This window comes from Heliconius melpomene, chromosome 20, assembly GCF_056956725.1.
Source record: "Heliconius melpomene rosina isolate 202511_hmr_F chromosome 20, ASM5695672v1, whole genome shotgun sequence".
Lineage (NCBI taxonomy): Eukaryota > Metazoa > Arthropoda > Insecta > Lepidoptera > Nymphalidae > Heliconius > Heliconius melpomene.
In genome coordinates, this window is record NC_140408.1 from 13,662,506 (window position 1) to 13,683,019 (window position 20,514).

Genomic DNA, 20,514 nt, shown 5'->3' on the forward strand with positions numbered 1-20,514 from the left:
TTGATTTAGAAGGTCCAATGTCTCGAAAAAATAGAGGATGTGGAGAACGGAGTGTCTGAACACTAATTTATCTCTGCGTATCCTATTGTATATAGAGAAAAAATTAACGTTACCATTCTACAACATACCTGTAGCTCCTGTAATCAATATATTCTTCCCATTATAAAAATCCTGAACCTCCGTAAACTTTTGCTTGTTCATATTAGAATCTATACTATTATTAATATTAATATCACAATCGGTACAGTATTTTTTATCTAATACATTATCCGTGTACTGCCCCATTATTTGGTCTTTGGTCGCCATAGCTGTCACTCTTTGCATTTCATGTCTGAAACAAGATAATTGAAAATTTTATTATTCTTTTTAATATTAAAGTATTATATTTATAAATCTATATATATGACTGTAGTAGGTTGTAGGTAACGTGACCTGACGTCCCGTTTTGAACGGGACTGCTCCAAAACATGCCACCGAGACGTACAAATGTCCCTTTTTTTTGGAATGGCACGTAAATATGGTCGGTCGAAACAATTTTTTCCGTCATTATCGCAGTACGCTAGTAATTATAGCTAAAGTTAAAGAAAAACGAATGCCACCCCCTTACAAAGACCCTTTTTGAGCCGACCGAAAAATAGAATGGAACGGAAAAAACTAACTGAAAATCAGGCGCCGGTTAAATAAAAAAAACCCATTTATTATTATTATATTTATTATAATGTTAGAAAAAAATGTTTATTAAGAGCACAAGCTTTACGTTTAGCTTAAAATGTATATTTCTAAAATTATAGCTTATTATTAATTATGTTATTAGCGGTTCACGCGCGGCTTCGACTGTTTAAACCTACAGTAATATTATTTTTAAAAATATACAAATTGTTTACATAAGTTGCCCTAAAACAGCCGCTAGCAACATATGCTATTCTTATGTATAAAACTATATATAAGTAGTTTTAAAATTTCATATATATTTTTTTCTTATAAACTTTCGCATTTATGATATTAATAGAATAGGATAGATTAAATGCTGTCTCCACTTTATTTTTTTTCTTAGTCCTTTGCTTTTTAGTAAATTAATTAATTTTATTTAAGTAATTTAAATATGGTATGGAAACATTGTTCAAAATAGATAATGAAATTATGTTATATGTAAAGATATATAGGATTCTAAAATGTTCAGAGCCTCACTGTAAACCTGAAGGGGCAGTCAGGCAAAAAACCACGAAAGCTTCAATACCTTTCTTTTTTTCTTTTTTTTAGTGGCCAGATTTTGTGATAACGAAATAGTAAAGAAAACACGAATGATATAAGGCAGTAATTTTTGTGAAATATTATGAGATGACGGAGATTTCAATTCATAAAGAAGTGAAATTACAATGACAGTCATGACATGATCCACGATGTGTCATGCCATGAATCATGTCATAACTTTTTGAACGTCATGCTTATGCTATATAATATATCGATGATAATAAAATTTCCAAAGTTTTCATTATAATTATAATTTCTACACCAAAAAATAAATAAATAGGGTTTGTATCAAAAAAATATTATTGGTATTTTTTTTTAGTTTAATAAGAAATATGTAATTTAAGTCGCGTATTGAGTGCCGTAACCTAACGCCGTGGTGTTTGTGAACCGAATATTATTTAACAAAATTATAATTTATTATAATAATATCTTAAAAAAATACGTACATGTAGAATTAAGAAATGACTTCTGCGACTGACGATCTCGAACTAAGTTATGATGAAAACTGCATCTTTAAATGCGCTTAAGGTTTATTTATTACAGTGTTTACTTAAGCAATATATCCATAAAAGAAATATTTATAGCATAGTATAGCTTGTTATATTATAGCATCTGGTAGCGTTATATAACAATTAATATCTATAAAAAATATATTTTACTCAATTGATTGATAATATTATGAATGATCTTATTAGGGTTCCGTATCTCAAAAGATTTTCCACCACTACCACCGCCACCACTGATTTTCCGACCACTTTGTGGTCCGTCTGTCAGTCTGTCAAGACTTTTCTTCTCGAGATCGTGAGAAAGTATCAAACTAAATTAATATCAAGTATTCGATCGGTATTAGGCCTGAAGCCAGAAAAACAGACAAAAATCAGGAAACAAACAGAAAAAATCAAGCTCATCTGAGTCAACACAACCAAAAGATACGAGCATTAAATGCATCGATTTTGCTTCATTTTGTATGTACTCGTAATTCCTTAGTAAAACCTATAGGCAACTTCCCGTGAACCTACAGTTCTAAAATTGAAATCATTAGTACTTCATAGAAAAATATAATTACCAACTTATATTTGTAGTTCATATCATAGAAAGAGAGCTCGTAAGCTCGCTAACCGAAATTAATCAAGTACTATAAGTTTTACTCAGTATTTTTCGTTACAACTACAATCCTAAAATTGGTACAAAAGCCTCTATGGGTAAGACCGATTTGCTAAAACGTCGATGTACTGTGTAATGTGTTATATCACACATATAGCCTACTATAGCCTCTATCGATAATCGGACGATTCAAAATAAAAAAAATTTTTCAATTCGTGGCAGTAGTTCCTGATATTAACTTGTACAACAAACTCTTTAGCTGTATAATATTAGTATAGATAACACAGGCCACAGATTATCAATGTTACATTTTCAATCAAATGTATAGGATTTCCCAATACATGTAAATAAACAATAAATTTCCTCTCTTTTCCATTAATTTGTGGGTATTTACTATATAAAATACAATACATATATAATTTACCACATCGATAATTATGAGCATTCATATTTACTGCATATTTACATCACTATTTCGTATAATATGTAAGCAAATTTTTTTTACGTCATAGCTAGATGAGAGTTTTTATTTAGAATAGTGTCAGGACACTCCGTTCTTCTTTTATGATATTGGGCATCGATTATTTAGAAAAACGATAGAGCTATTTGGAATGCACCATTTTCAAATATTCCAGACTTTTATCTGCTTAAAAACCACGTCTCTTCATATTTTTAGATATCTATTAATGTTCCTGGTTTTAAAATCTATTTTACGTCCAGAATTAGTTACTATACGATTAAACAATTTGTAGCTTAAAGTATAATTAAAGATTTATTAGAATCCGTCTAGTAGTTCCGGAGATAAGTGTGTAAAAACGACAAACATAAAAATTTCAAAAATGTGGATTCACATTCTATGTGATATATTTTATTGCTTGTATCCTAAATGTATTCATAGTACAGAAAAACTTATTTTTTTACTTGATTTTACTTTAGTTTAATTTTTATATGTAAATAATATTTAATTTTTATATTGAATAAGAATGGACTAAGAACCGAGCCTTAGTGATCCCCTACTGTAGTGTCGCCAACAGCAGTCCTAACCATAGAAGCGGAATCGTGGTACTAGTCCCTGATAATCTCAATATAGGCCTCATCAGGGAACCCTTTGAAAATGTATAAACTATTTATACTAATAATAAAATCATAACTCCTCGTTGTCTGCTCATAGAAGAAATATTAGAAAAATATTATTAACGGCATTTAACAGAATAATAGAATCCAAAACAACGATTTTTAAATTATTCGTCTTTTAATTTGTTTTTCTTGTTGTCGACGCTAATCTCAGAAACGGCTTAACTGATTTAAGGGGTGAAGACGTGAGCGCGAGCCGCCGCTCTTCATATTAAGTACAAGCGGCCTGCCCACGGCTTCGCGCGTGGACTTATGTTGTACTAAAGTATTAGAACGTTTAAAAATCCTCCTGACGAAATTAATGCTTAATTCAACAGTATGTTTGATGCGTTATCAAGATACTTTAGTACCTACTATTTGTAGACAATAGATAGCGTAACATGTGTCTATTTTTACTATCTCAAATATGAACTTCTTAAAAACTTAAATACTTATATCTTTTGATAGAGTGAAGCGATTACAATGAAATAAAAACTAAAACCTTCTCTGAGTTACTTATAATTTTTATGTATAAAAGTTGTTTAAATTTGTTGTGTACTTTTTACTTGATACGTGTTCACATAAACAGACAAACAGACATACAGACAAACAGACAAACAGACAAAAATTCCAAAAATGCTGGAAATGGATTCTGTTAGTTATACTTTAACACCCTGGCTAATTTTTTTTTAAATATTTTCAATGTACAGAAACTACTTTTCTACAGATTTATTATAAGTATAGATATAGATAATGTAATATTAAGCATTAGTATGTAAAATCTGATGTTTATTATGACACAATAGACAATAGTATATTCTATAGAAGGATTACACACTTTTTCACAATAATAAAAATATTTTTTAGAGGTGCTTACCCTGCCGTTTGCGAGATAACAGCGAGAAGCAGTTTTTTTTTAACTACAGTAGTTGGACGTAAGACATGACGCACTTTTTTTTTAGACATTGATGCGTTCTATAATACTGTAGAATATTGTTTTGTTCTATCATCAATATGTTTAGGTTTTTTGTGACTATTTTTTTTACATGGGTTACATTATTGGATATTTATTAAGAATCTCTATTTTTTTTGTAATGTAATATGGCCTATGTTGCTCAGAGAAAATGCATCTTTCTAATGGTGAAAGAATTTTTGAAATCGGTTTGGTAGATTTTGTGTGAAATAATACAAACATACATACAAAAATACAAATGTTTTCTCTTTATAATATTAGTATAGATTATAATTATAACACTGTAAAAAATTAAATCTAATATGTTATATAAATAATTATGTTTATCTATAGGAATAATTTTATTGTTTCTGTCACGCTTTTACATGTTAAAGTAAAATATTAATTAGTCATATAGTTTTTTTACTTTCATATTTTTTTAGGGTTTCGTACCTCAAAAGAGCAAAGTGGGACATGGGATCAATGGGATCACTTCAACGTCTGTCCATCTGAAAATAATATCAAATATCCAAGCCTAAGTTTCAAAGTCAACGCAATGAAAAATACGAATGTTAACGTCTTATTTTTGACGCGTTTTGTATGAAATTATCACCGATTGGATTGGTATCTCTTGGAGCTGCTATAATGAAATTTGACCTTTTTTAACATATATTTTCCGTTGACTTACAATGAAGAACCGTCGTCGGTGGGCGTGTGCAACTCGCACTTAATCGGTTTTTTTATATAAAGTCAGTTATATAATTTGGTTAATGTATAGATATAATTTTTATTTAAATTGATAAAGTAATCGTTTAGCTTTCTTTTGCATGTTTGAACCCTCAGTAAGCGAGCCCGACTCGCGCTTGTCCGATTTTTTTATATATTTTATCGGTATCTCAAAAGTAAAAAACTGAACCTTTTGTTTTCTTTATATTTATTATAACTTTACATACAATGCAAATAAAGAAAAAAAACCGAAAAATGGAAATTTATCTGTTTTTTATTAACACACTGCTCGAGAGCAACTAGTGTTCTATAATTTATTAAAACGTGGCTTGATGCCGTCGTCGGTTCGATTGCCACTTAGGGCAAAGAATTATTTTCATTTCCTTGCTCAGGTAACAAGACAAATGGCGGCGTTAAATTCCACCACTCAACACACAATGTCTCGAAAATAAGATGGGGTGTGGAGAACAGTGTTAACACATACTAGATTCCCTTCCTCTCTTTCACGTGCGGGATACAGCGTGAAGCAATAAAACGATATTTGCTCAAACTTCCTTCAATATATCGAAGAGCGAAAGTGTTATAAGAAAAGAGGTCAACTGCCGATAACGCTGACCGAATAGTAAGCAACTGTCGAAATTTATGTAACTGTTATATTACACCTACATACATACATGTGTTGGTCTTTGATTATTTTTTTATTAATTTTGTCTATTGTCTGTCTGTGCTAGGCAATTGTACTATAGTATAAGTAGAATAAAATAGAAAAAGAGAATTTAGAGGAAAATAGAATTTCATATAGATATCCAGTAGAATATCTATATGAAATTTAACTTTAGCTTGATGAATTCCGGATTCTTCCGCATATGCCAGGGTAAGTAGAGTGATTTTATATTTCCGAAATTTTATATTTTTCGAAAAATGGATATAAGTAACTTATAAAAAGTAATGTTTTTTATCCCTATAATTGGGCGGAAAGGAGAACAGAGTAATCTAACACTAGGTTCCCTTTGCCTAACCTTCTATATACGGGAGTTAAATTATAAATTGCGAATATAACCGTATCTGTCTGCCTGTACCAATTTCAATTAAATGTTGTAGAGAAATAGAGTTAACATTGGAAAAGGACACCGGTTTTTTTTTCACGATAAATGGGTTTCACGAAAACTGACAATGATGATGTTTTAAGAACATATTTTTGTGCGCTTATCAAAAACTCAAATTCAAAAACTATCTTGACGCTCGGATTCGTGTACCGGTTTGTATACCTTTTTAAGATTTATTGATCCTGTAATACTTATGTATATTATATAATTTAATAAATCTAAAAATATGTCCAAAAAGACCCGCTATAGTATATACTAGTGGACCCGGGCGCGGCTACGCCTGCTTCAACTATAAGAATATTTATTAAATATATTCATGAAATTATTTTCAATTTTCAATAGAATTAGTAAGAAAATATAAGCTTAAATAATCAAAAAGAATAATAAGTAGAGAGACATATTATTAGAAAAAATTATCTGAGTTATTGAAATGAACCAACAAAAGGATTAAGAGTAACTAAAGGATAGGTATTCTTAATATTAGAAAAAGTACCTAAAGTTTTCCGTGCGTGCGTAGGTACATAGATATCGACTCTACGAAGTAACTAAACATTTCTCTCTATTAAGTAGGATAATTTTAGCGGGCAATATCAAATAAAATAAGAAGAGAACCAAAGTGTAGCTTAAATTAATTATAAACAGCAATTAATTACACAAACATTTACAATAGTTCGAAAATGTATGAAAATTTATAAAACCGTAAACGTCATCTGCCCGTTCGCGTCGGTCATACAATGCCGCTCGTAGGCTAGGTCATTTAGAATCAGTGACATCTCCTTAATTATTTATTAGAATGTTATACAGTAAACTATAATTTCAATCTAGATAAAATGTTAAGAGTGACTATTAATAAGGATGAATATCAAAATGTCGCGGTAACGGTCGCGTAGCGACGCGACGGTTGTTATTAACATGGCAGAATAAATTGCATGTCAAATTAGAATGTACTTTAAAATATATTAGTTTATATGTGTAATGTAATGTTATATAGCCTATAGCACTTCTGAAGAATGCAGCTTTCATATAAAACAAAAACAATGAAAATCGGATCAGTAGATCCAGAGATCTTAGCGTTCAAACAAACAAACAAACAAACAAACAAACTCTTCCGCTTTATTATATTAGTATAGATTGTCTACATCCAAAAAATAACTCTCAGTAACTATTTTCAGGGTTCCGAATCTCAAAAGGAAAATACGAATCCTTTTAGGAAAACTTTGTGGTTCGTCTGTCAGTGTTGCAAGATATAGATACAAGCATTTGTGCATTGATTTTTCTGCCTTTTTATGAAATGTAAGCCTTAACTGACCTTCTTCGTAAAGGTATGGTCCCTTTTGAGGTAGGGAACCCTTGAAATGAGTGAATACAAACATAAGTTGGTCTTGATTGTAAAAATGGAAATTTATATTACAGATAACATTTATTAGCTTATAATTTTAGTTTTACTTTGTTTTTAAATTAAACTTAAGTTTGCAAACATTTATAAGTTGTATTTCCCGTTGATATACAATTATGAAATTAGTACGGAACCCTGGGCGATTGGTGAGTCCGACTCACACATGACCGGTTTTTTCATCAAACATCTTGTATTCTCTACTGTTTAGCAATTAATTCAATGAAACTAATGTGCGTGACGATTCACTTTCTTTAGAGGTTAATGCCTGTTTATATACTTGTTTCAAAGGAATATGTTTATTGGTAACTAGTGGACCCGGACGCGGCTACGCCTGCTTCAACTATAAGAATATTTATTAAATATATTCATGAAATTATTTTCAATTTTCAATAGAATTAGTAAGAAAAGATAAGCTTAAATAATCAAAAACTATACTACAATAATAAGTAGAGACAAATTATTACAAAAAATTATCAGAGTTATTGAAATGAACTAACAAAAGGATTAAAAGTAACTAAAGGATAGGTATTCTTAATATTAGAAAAAGTACCTAAAGTTTTCCGTGCGTGCGTACATAGATATCGACTCTACGAAATAACTAAACATTTCTCTCTATTAAATAGGATAATTTTAGCGGGCAATATCAAATAAAATAAGAAGAGAACCAAAGTGCAGCTTAAATTAATTATAAACAGCAGATAATTACATAAACATTAATAATAGTTCGAAAATGTATGAAAATTTATAAAACCGTCAACATCATCTGCCCGTTCGCGTCGGTCATACAATGCCGCTCGTAGGCTAGGTCATTTAGAATCAGTGACATCTCCTTAATTATTTATTAGAATGTTATACAGTAAACTATAATTTCAATCTAGATAAAATGTTAAGAGTGACTATTCATAAGGATGAATATCAAAATGTTGCGGTAACGGTTGCGTAGCGACGCGACGGTTGTTATTAACATGGCAGAATAAATTGCATGTCAAATTAGAAAGTACTTTAAAATATATTAGTATATATGTGTAATGTAATGTCATATAGCCTATAGCACTTCTGAAGAATGCAGCTTTCATACAAAACAAAAACAATGAAAATCGGACCAGTAGATCCAGAGATCTTAGCGTTCAAACAAACAAACAAACTCTTCCGCTTTATTATATTAGTATAGATAGTAGTTACTTCGATTTATTCTTACTTTTTTTCAAATATTCCCAACATCTCACACATAGAGCAGGCAGAGAGAATCTAGTGTTTTTGAGACAACGTGTTGAGTGGTCGAACTCATTCCCTCCAACGGGAATCGAACCCAAAACTTTCGCGTTTATAATACATGTAACTATCAAATAAATTACCGTGTGAATGTGAACGTAACATAGTGACATAACCGCTATTCAGGTTAGGTCAGGTTCGATAGTCACAAATTAATATTCATAATATCCGAAATCGTTTTTACTTTATACCGACCGGTTTGTTGGTTGTTATTAGTCTGTGAATTGTGGGCGGCAGGTCGTGGATTCGCACTTGGGATACATTTATATGATTACTAACTTTTACCTGTGAGTTCGGCCTCGTGGTCAAATCCAGCAGAAAGTGGGGCACGTAATGTCTTAACACTAGGTTCTCTCTGCCTACCCTGCTGTATGCGGGATACAGCATGAAGCATGAAGAATTTAATTTTTGTATATGTTATAGGTACAGCGGGTTACATAGAAAAGATTAATGTCTTCGTCGTAAGCGCTCTATCTTTCTGAATAAATAGACTTAAGTACATATTAAAAGATTTTTTCAATTCGAGTAGTTTCTTAGATTAGTGCATTCAATCAAACAAACTCTTCAGCTTTATAATATTTGTGTAGATTTTTAGGGGTTAATTTATACACAGCATGAAAGAAATCGTTCTCGCTGTGTACGATGAGATCTTTCAAATTACACAACGGTTTTTAATGTGAACTTCAATAATAGACAGAGTGAGTCAAGAGGAAAGCTTATATTAATAAAACACGCATTTTAAGGACCCGAAGAGAGAAAAAGAAGAATTCACGTGGACTACATTTCTTAAAGCCTAAAAATGTATTGCAGAATCGCAAGCAGAACACTACAATCGAAACTTCTAGATTTAGAAAGTTGAAATTTGCCATATATGTAAATAGGTTAGGAAGTGTAGGAGAGGATTAGGAGAGGATTTCTCGACTCGTGTGGAATGGAATAGGGGGAGAAATGATGCTTTGTTTACCAGAACGAGGAAATGGAATTAAACACAAGTATTTCCCCTCATCAAACACCACACATCATCGGATCAAACACCACAACCAGACAGGCAGACGGGCGGTCTCAATAAAATATACGAGTATATGTATATTTATGTGAAATTCCGTGCCGATGATTTAAATTACAACACAAGTGAAATCTGAGCGCGCAAACTATGAACTTGGCCGTATTCTTATACATACGTTTTCGTTACGTTTATTTTATTACGTAAGTATTATATATAGGTACATATGTATGTGATGCTATAACGTTTTTTATTGCTCTCTGAGTGGCCTGATTTGACTTTATTTGGGTGAATTTGATTTTTTACTACATTTTTCTTGCTGTAGATTAGAAAACAATAGGTATATTGACGTGCTTATAATGGAAATAGCGTACTTAATGTACGTTGCGGATATATGTTGTAATTTCTGATACAAGTTTCTTCAAAATCAAAGTTTACGTGAGCATTTTCCGGTTTGGAGGCACTGAGACACTGACAGAGCACAACGCCGCGTGTTCGTTGCGAATGAAATCCACAGAATGTCAAGAATTAACTCCCTTGATTCCATTCCCAAATTGAGAATCGAACCCACAACCGTCACGTAAATAGTCACCGTGCCACGATAGCGTCGGTTTTATCTCACATTCTTAATTTCTTATATAACTCGTATTTGTTAACCTACAAACATACATATAGAAAAAATGTCTAGTTTTATGAAATATTAGCTAATATTAGCTTTTTATAAGTATTTTAGTCTAGATAGATTTTTAGAGGTTTTTTTATTTATTTTTAGCCTAAAGTCCTTAAGATACAATATACGATATCTTAATATCAAAAACAAAAAAAATATTACTCTTTTTAGGCCGTAGTGACGTCCGTGCCACGACGGTCTCAAATTCTCTATCTCTCTCTCTATCTAATCTAGTGTCCTCTAATGACACTAGTCAGGTTGGCAGAAAGACCTCAAAAGATCAATATTTTTTATTTTAAATTAGATAGATAAATATCTATCTATAAGGTACTAAAAATCGATTTAAATGATATATTTTTCCCTTATAAAAAAAGCTTATATGAAATACATTCATGAATGTGATAAAAATTTGCAAGAATTTAAAAAAAATCTAGATCGATGAACGTTCTAGTCTACATACCAAATCTTAACCGGGAATCGAATTGACGACCCATTTCACTAACCTTGTGAGGCGCGCTCTTTGCATACTAAATAGTTAGTTATACCACGCTAAGTGTGAGTTTAGAAACATTTGTAGAATAATGTTGTTTTGTTGTATATTCTTATATAATTTTCATAAACTTGTATATTTTGTTTGTTGAAGCGTAATTGATTGGTATAAATGTTAATGGTCGCGAGTTCAAACCTTAAACTTTATGCTAAATATCTGTCTGGACATTCAATTTAAATTAACAAATTACATTCTAATTTAAGCATTATAGAAACAAAATTAAAGATGATTATACAATTATAATGTTATTTGAATAATTTATATATTTTAGGAGGTCAATAATTTAGCATAATTCTTGTATGGTAGTGAAATGGTTATGGTTATAAATGATGATAATGAAAACATATTTTCATTTGCTTTGCTCGAGTGGGGATCGAACCCACAACCATTCGCGTTTACAGTCTCACATTTATGCCTCTGCCCCACGAATTAAAAAGTAAACAATAAATATTGAGACTATGGCGTGGTTGGAATGTGAAAATGATGATGATGATTCATTTATATCTACTTTAAAATCTTTTTACTTTTACGTTGGTACAATGTAGAATTTCAACTTTGTATCCGGTTTGGAGGCACTGAGTGTTGAGTGGCGAAACTCAACACTCAGTGCCTCCAAACCGGATACAAAGTTGAAATTCTACATTGTACCAACGTAAAAGTAAAAAGATTTTAAAGTAGATATAAATGAATCATCATCATCATTTTCACATTCCAACCACGCCATAGTCTCAATATTTATTGTTTACTTTTTAATTCGTGGGGCAGAGGCATAAATGTGAGACTGTAAACGCGAATGGTTGTGGGTTCGATCCCCACTCGAGCAAAGCAAATGAAAATATGTTTTCATTATCATCATTTATAACCATAACCATTTCACTACCATACAAGAATTATGCTAAATTATTGACCTCCTAAAATATATAAATTATTCAAATAACATTATAATTGTATAATCATCTTTAATTTTGTTTCTATAATGCTTAAATTAGAATGTAATTTGTTAATTTAAATTGAATGTCCAGACAGATATTTAGCATAAAGTTTAAGGTTTGAACTCGCGACCATTAACATTTATACCAATCAATTACGCTTCAACAAACAAAATATACAAGTTTATGAAAATTATATAAGAATATACAACAAAACAACATTATTCTACAAATGTTTCTAAACTCACACTTAGCGTGGTATAACTAACTATTTAGTATGCAAAGAGCGCGCCTCACAAGGTTAGTGAAATGGGTCGTCAATTCGATTCCCGGTTAAGATTTGGTATGTAGACTAGAACGTTCATCGATCTAGATTTTTTTTAAATTCTTGCAAATTTTTATCACATTCATGAATGTATTTCATATAAGCTTTTTTTATAAGGGAAAAATATATCATTTAAATCGATTTTTAGTACCTTATAGATAGATATTTATCTATCTAATTTAAAATAAAAAATATTGATCTTTTGAGGTCTTTCTGCCAACCTGACTAGTGTCATTAGAGGACACTAGATTAGATAGAGAGAGAGATAGAGAATTTGAGACCGTCGTGGCACGGACGTCACTACGGCCTAAAAAGAGTAATATTTTTTTTGTTTTTGATATTAAGATATCGTATATTGTATCTTAAGGACTTTAGGCTAAAAATAAATAAAAAAACCTCTAAAAATCTATCTAGACTAAAATACTTATAAAAAGCTAATATTAGCTAATATTTCATAAAACTAGACATTTTTTCTATATGTATGTTTGTAGGTTAACAAATACGAGTTATATAAGAAATTAAGAATGTGAGATAAAACCGACGCTATCGTGGCACGGTGACTATTTACGTGACGGTTGTGGGTTCGATTCTCAATTTGGGAATGGAATCAAGGGAGTTAATTCTTGACATTCTGTGGATTTCATTCGCAACGAACACGCGGCGTTGGCTCTGTCATTAAAACGAATTTTGGTGAAAAGTGGACAACGGAGTGCCTTGACCCTTGACACTAGGGATCTGTAATGAGGAAAATAAATTTTTACCTTTATTGCGTTCTCCTAAACTCCCTAACCTGCCTAAATGACTAACTTAAGCAGTTTCGTCTGTCCGTTGTCTGTCAGTCGCTCAGTAACGGAAGAATTTTACGTATTATTATTACTGTACATACAGTACGGTCAACAAGTTGTGGCCATCCTGAAGTTAGATTTTCTGAATTTATCCGAATTGTTCATTCGGAAAGAAATTAAAAATATATAAGAAAACTAACATCAAATCTGCGCAGCTGGTTACATGTAACTGCAGGGCGACCACGACTTGTTGACCGTACTATAACGTAAATGTATAATTATTTATATCGTAGTGCAAGCTCTAATTAACTTAGATCGAAAAGATTTATTTTTAAATATATATTTACATTTTTTATAATTGTACTCAGTTCAATGAACAACCTACACGACGCTAGCGTGTTTCATTAATATTCTCTTTATATAACTTTTTTAACTTCACAAATATATCTCGTATCAGCAGGGTAGACAGAGGGAACCTGGGAACGTAGTCTTAAGATACTACGTTCCCATTAACATACTTCCGTAATCCACTTTTCGACGCATCATCGAGGCATTGGCCTCTAGTCAATATAACTAATTACCTATGGTTATATTTTTTATAATTTGATTGTTTGGTTATTTTAAAGGTTACTTCAAAATTAATGATTTTTTAAATGACAACACGCCTTGGGAATGAAATGTTCGCTCCAGTCAGTTTCAAAAGTATCATTATAACAAATAACTAATTTAATATGTATTTGTATACAAGTCATTTAAAAAAAATCCTGCTGAATTTCTTGCGCCAGTTTTTCTTAGGTCTGAGGCATTAACTTTAGTCAACTTTTTGTGTATAATTCATTTATCTTTTCCACATAAGCAATCAAGCCTGTGGTCAAATCATCAATCCATCATCCCACACATAGCAGGGTCGGCAGAAGGAACTTGGAAAACTACACTTCCGTTCTCCACGAGAGCGGGGAAAATATTAAATATCTCATTTCCTCTACTAAGAATCGAACTCACAACCTGCTATCGCACTTACAGCCTCTGCACTCCTAGTAATATAAATATAGGTATAAAATATTTTAGAACTGCACTATTGTAGGTGTCCTACTTTCGTCCCCGCAGTGCACGCCTGTGCCAAAATTTCATTGATCGATAGTCCGACTGCAACTTCAATTTTAAAGTAAATTTAGTAGATTGCGAACCTAATTTTTTTTATAGTCCATACTAATATAAAAGTGAAGTAGGTTTTCGATGTTGAAAAAATATTTTGTCTGGCTTAGAGATGAAAATAAAGAATTAAATGGTTTATCATACTTTTTTTATTCATTTGCGCATATGTATTCACGTTGCTCAGGTAGAAACAACCTAGTGCTAATACACTATGTTACCAACCCACCACCTAATGCTCGAGACATTACAACAAGGCGGAATTTAAAGCTTTCTTACAAAAGAACGGGGATACTCTCCGAGCTTATAACACTACGCCATGACGACGGCCTCTATAAAAGTGTTTACTTTTCCGCATTTCTTTAATATATTAGGATAGGCAATAAAAATATTTTTAAGGCACTCCATTCCCCATTAAATCATTTTTCCAAAGTAAAAACTGCAGTAAAAATCTAGATCTAGGCATTGGACAAATGCTACGACCCAATTTTACGATCTCAGAAGCCTACAACGTAACTAGGTCAAACAGCTCTTGATATTCCATATTAGCTTTAAGACAAGTAACCTATTTTAAACGGTAGTTTTATAATTTTTGTATGTATAATTCTTTATACAGAAGTATAAAAGTGATATATTTTTGTATTTATCATATATATAATTCTATCTACAGAGTAGAAGCGGCAGAGACAGTGATATCTCACTTTCTTTCCATACCAATTATTTTAGAGACATGTCGAGTGGCGTATTGCGATGCTGTACATTACATAACCAGAATGATGAAACAAAAATAAATAATGATAAAGTAAATAAAGATTTCTATATAATAGATATGTAAATAAATAATCTTAAGTTTCATCGATTCAATTATATGTGTCCTTATTCATTTACAAAAGCAAAAAACAAGAGACGAATCGCGGCGCGGCACACCAGGTTTCCTGATATGCGGGAAAAGCGTGAATTTGCATAGAAATATAAATAATAAAGATTCATATGTTATATTAGGAATTGCTTAACTGTTCACGGTAGTGTTGGGTTCGATTTCTTCGTTGAGAAATGTGAAATGTTTATATAAAAAAAAACCACATTCCCGCTATAGCAATCTGGTTGAAGGAAACGTTAGAATGCGTTGGTTCTGGTTGACACGAAATGTTGCAAAAATGAGTGGAATGAACAGACAGAAATGGAACTTTGAAAAGTTCCTTTTTCAGCTGTAAGCTGTATCACGCATCTAGCAGGGTAAGAAGAGGGAAACTAGTGTTAAGACTCTTTCTTTCCCTGGAATGTGGGAATCCGAAAGCCGCTCAAGTTTCAAGAAGTCAAGAAGTTAGGTTAGGTTAGGTTCCCACGACTGGGAATCGTCGTCACAGGCATCGCTTTTACAGTCAGTATGTCAGACGTGCCACGGCGTCTTTATGTTGAATGTAAAAAACTGTAAATTAATTATTATTAATAATTTACTGGACGTAAATATGTACCTATATATTTGTAAAGAGGCTTAACAAACAAAACAATATAAAAAATATAACCTATATTACTTATATTTATAATCACATATGTATTTTTGAAATCTAAACATTTTTTAAATTATTGAATATTTAAAAATAATATATTGAATTATTATTACAAAAAAAATTATAATTAATTTTTACTTAAAACAATATAAACACTATCACCTCTATCACTCACGCATTATAAGCATAATGCATAATATATACGAAACCAGGTCACTAATATTGAATAATAATATATTCGAAATAAACCATCACCCGCCATCCTAAAACTATATACATAAAAACACAAAAAAAAACCATTTCCCAAACGAAAAAAAAAACAGTTTCGCTTTTTCCAACTCCGTTTCCCTACAATACGAGCATACATCAACCGGTTGGCATAAAACTTTTACTTTTGATATATTATGAGAAATAATATTTAGGTTACTGTCAATATTTCGCAATAACTATAAGAGATCTAAAATCAAAGTTATATATAATAAGCTGTTATATGTAATAGTAAATAAATATATATGTTTGTACGTACGTACTCGTATATATAATAAAACTGACCTGTCCTATAGAAAATTCACGGGGCACTACCACTAGAACACTCACTGCACTAAAGTCATCGTAAAATCAAGAATTTTGGGGCCAAGAAACGAGGCTTGTTACGTAACTGTTACAAAATAACTAAAATATTATGTAAAATGCGTTTTTTTTTTGGGTAAGCGATGCGTTTTCGACGGCGTTTCGCCTTAAAATGACGTTAGTAGAAAGTGGAAGATAGTCGCGTCGATCCCCCTTCCACTGTTGTGAATGAAATAACCTTCAAGATTGGTACCATTGATTTGGGTATGCCGAAAAAAATCGCTAAGGTTTTGGTTGAAATGACGGTTATAGCGGGTTCAATGACTGTTTGACAAAAAGATTATTCTATTGAATTATTTTTTTCATTTACTTTTTTTCACCTGAAATAGAGCAAAATAGACCGAGAACTAAATATCAAGACACTCCATCCTTCTATTTCAGTTTGAATTCAAAATGTTCCGTGCTAAGGGGCGGAGCTTAACGCCGCGTGAATGTAGAGTCAGCGACTGCGATACGATTTGTTACATAAAACATAATTAGGAAGTGATAAGTTATTTTCTTTAACTTGGTGTATTGGTTTCGTCATAATATTTTGGCTGCGTCAAATCGAGCATACGAAAAGTAGGTCACATTAATCACGCGTTCTTTTATACAAATGGTTGGCGAATATATGTATTAAATAAGATATAATGAAAATTCTCTATAATAAGCTCCTAAATACAATATAATATACATTGCTAGTTTATATATTGCTACTAAATATCTAAGAAAATATCTTTTTTTCTTGTTCCCGTAGGAATATCGAGAAAATCTCAACTTAATGCTCCCCTGCAGCTGCTGCAGCATCACTTTTTTCCCACAGAGACAGAAATTGCCTACTTTTATAGCTCTTGCTTTACCCGCATCATGACAGAGGGAACCTAGTGTTAATTCACTTCACTAGTTGGAGAGGCACATTAAGAAGAAGTGTTAAGTCAATCTTGTTTTCGCCAACGTCCTAGAAGCCATAGACGGCGGAGACGGACGGCGGACGGGGTCTTAGCAATGGGCGTAGGAATGGCTCCTTAGCAGTATCTGATAAATAATAAAAAAAATATATGTAAAAAAACACTTCTAAAGTATAGTTAATAAAATTTCACATTTTTTTTCAAAATGAAAAAAAATCACAATTTCCTTTGGAAAATAATTAAATCGACAAATAAACATACTGCTTGTTCTATAATGTAACAATTTCACGCTACATCGTCATTAAACCATGTAAACCACTGAATGCCAGAGCCTTGCCTGGAAAAATCTTTGGGTACGCTCATAGACCAAAATTACCTACTTTTGGCCTTAACTCTTAGATCTCTCTTAAATAAACTCTGAAATTATCAAAGTTCAATCACAATCGCTACAGTATAATTTAGTTAGACTTACTTTTCCATTTAAAACATTATGCTTTATATATGTATATCTGCCCTACGTGACTTAAACAGCAAGTAGTTATTTCGACCCACTTTGAATACAGTTAGAAATGCGGTTACAATTGAAAATATATATATGTATTTACGTTTGTACTTTATATATATGAATATATTTTTAGAGACAAAATCTAGTGTTCTGGCACTCCGATTTCCCATCAATTTTTCGAGTCATTACGAGTTGTGTTGTGGATTATAACTCCGCGGTTTCTCTTGTTAACAGAGTGAGGAAATGATAATAATTCATTCCATCAAGTGGAAATCGAATCCACAGCCGTTGCGTTTACAGTCAGACGATGTTCCACTGTGCCACGATGACCTCTACATAATATATTTTTGAGACCTTTAACCTCATTACTCTGCTAAAATTCAAAACATTGTGTGTTATGTGGTAGAAGCCAACGCAGCACTTTTTTCAACTAGAGTTAGGGAATAAATATAGTTATTTCTACGAGTGGGATCGTACCTATAACCATCGCGCTTACAGAAACGCGCTGTTCCACTGTGCCTCGAGGGTCTTAAATATATTTATGTTTACGTTTATTAATGATGAATAAAAATTTTCGCTTACTTTATTATTTCTTGACAGTAACCTAGAGTTTTGCAAATTAACGCAAAGTGACGCACTTTTGTGATTTATACTGTAGTGTGTACTGCTGTAGTGGTGGGTCACTCTGTTGAACAATTTTCACTAAGTTACGAATTAAGCATGACAGAAATATTTCTTTCTATTATATAAAAACAGTTTTGCGTGAATGAGTGAGAGAGATATTCTAACTTTAAGCATTTTTTTCTCCTCTCACCGCCCAATTTTCGACACATAGCGTTTTAAATGGCTGTTAAAAAATAAAAAAAAAAACTGTTAAAAAAAAAGTTACAACGGTAACATTTTTAACGTTAACTCGACTACGGCTTTCTGTAAGGTCATCGCTTCTCAGTGACCCCTGGAGGCCAGGTCTCCTTGGAAAATATCTCCAGATACACCCATGAGTAATTTATATGTGCGTACCATATTGTATGCGGGAGGTTATAGAAATTGTACAGTCTGTCTCGAAGGTTAAGTAAATTAAGATAATTTTAAGCGAAAAATTACACAAATCACTTAAAATTCGTCAATAAGTACTTGTATTTATTACTATGGTTATCTGTATTCAAAATTGGTCAAGTGCGAGTCGGACACGCCTATTGACGATTTTGTATAAGTTTCGCCATTATAGATCAAGGGAAATCTTAAGTTTGCGTGCGTACGAACTTTTTGTTCAACTACAAATAAGGTTCAGTGCGTTAATATCCAGAAATGTGGGTTCACCGATATCGTAATAGAAAAATTGTTTAGAGGGTAAGCGTGGCGCACGAGCACACGGTAGGTTGTGGCTTCGATTCCCACTCGAGGAAACTACTCTTAACATTAGGTTCCCTCTGCCTACTCTGCTGCATGCGGGATACAGTTTTATGCTATTAAAAAAAACCAAATAAGTATTGGTGTTTTTTCCTGTGATTTAAGAAATACTTCTAATGACCAATATTTAGATTTTTCCCATTATTTGCATTATAATTTTTCACCTAATACAAATTTTTATAATTCTAGGTTAAAAGAATGCAGATGTCCCATAGGTTTTGATCACGTGACGAATGTCATATAAAATAGAGAAAAACCTAAACGCTCGTGTCTTTAAAAGGCGTTAAATTGCAAGCCTAATTTCTTTCTGTGCGTATAGCCTTGGATATTTGATATTAATTTCAGCTTGATACGTCCAAGCGATCTAGAGAAAAATTTTTATTGACTGAGGGACGGATAGACATACAAACAAAGTCATATAAAAAGTTGCATAATTTTTTAAAGCATGGAACCCTAAAATTGGTTTTTCGATTTTAACGAGCCTTAAATCATTAACAATTTTCTTTAATGTAAGCTTTTAAGGAGCTTTTCGACCTCAATAAATTTTTATGACATGCCATCTTCATGTAATTTGGTAGTTCCGGTATTACCATATTCAATACAGCCTTGGCTGGAGTCCTTATGATGAAATATTACTTGATAAGGATGATAATTCGAGATATTAGGTCAATCAACAAATAAATCAATAAATAAAAAAAATCATAAAAATAATATTAAAAATATTAAAATAATAATCATAAAAAAATTAATGAACGAATATCTTAGATATAAAAAACTTGCAAAAATTTTAAAAGAAAGAGAAGAACTTGTTTGATTTCAATGATATGCTAATTCCAAAATTAGTCGTTAAAAAACCTTTTTGCGTGGAAGACAGTTTAATTGGATAAAAAAATTGGCCAAAAAAGTATGGAAGGCTCGTCCCCTATTTTGCATGGGCGAGGACGCCAGCGAGGCTCAGGGGCACAATGCCTCCAGAATTAGGCGGAAAGTGGAGAACGGAGTATCATATCATCAGCGTGAAGCATAAGAAAAGATACATAAAAATATAATATCATTACAATATTATCATCATCATCATCATCATCATCATCAGCCTGTCCTCGTCCACTGCTGGACATAGGCCTCTCCAATGGCACGCCACTGAGCTCGATCTTCAGCTCTTCGCATCCAGCCGCTGCCCGCCACTTTACGAATATCGTCACCCCATCTACAATATTATAGGATATCAGAATTCGTG

At 32.1% G+C, this 20,514-nt stretch overlaps 1 protein-coding gene across 2 annotated transcripts in view; it reads right to left on the minus strand.

Annotated features, from left to right (window-relative positions):
* The window catches only part of LOC146528115 (fatty acyl-CoA reductase wat-like), a 29,580-nt gene extending 12,992 nt beyond the window's left edge, over nucleotides 1–16,588 (minus strand). The window contains exons 1-2 of one of the 2 annotated variants that reach the window (XM_085205248.1): nucleotides 16,398–16,588; nucleotides 129–331 (exon numbers count right to left, since the gene is read on the minus strand). In XM_085205248.1, coding sequence (XP_085061374.1) covers nucleotides 129–324 — 196 coding nt within the window. In that variant the 5' untranslated portion in view covers nucleotides 325–331; nucleotides 16,398–16,588. Of the gene's footprint in view, nucleotides 1–128; nucleotides 332–1,697; nucleotides 1,807–16,397 lie in introns of those variants that run through there. The other variant, XM_085205247.1, reaches the window with a different exon arrangement.
* Nucleotides 16,589–20,514: the final 3,926 nt, after the last annotated feature.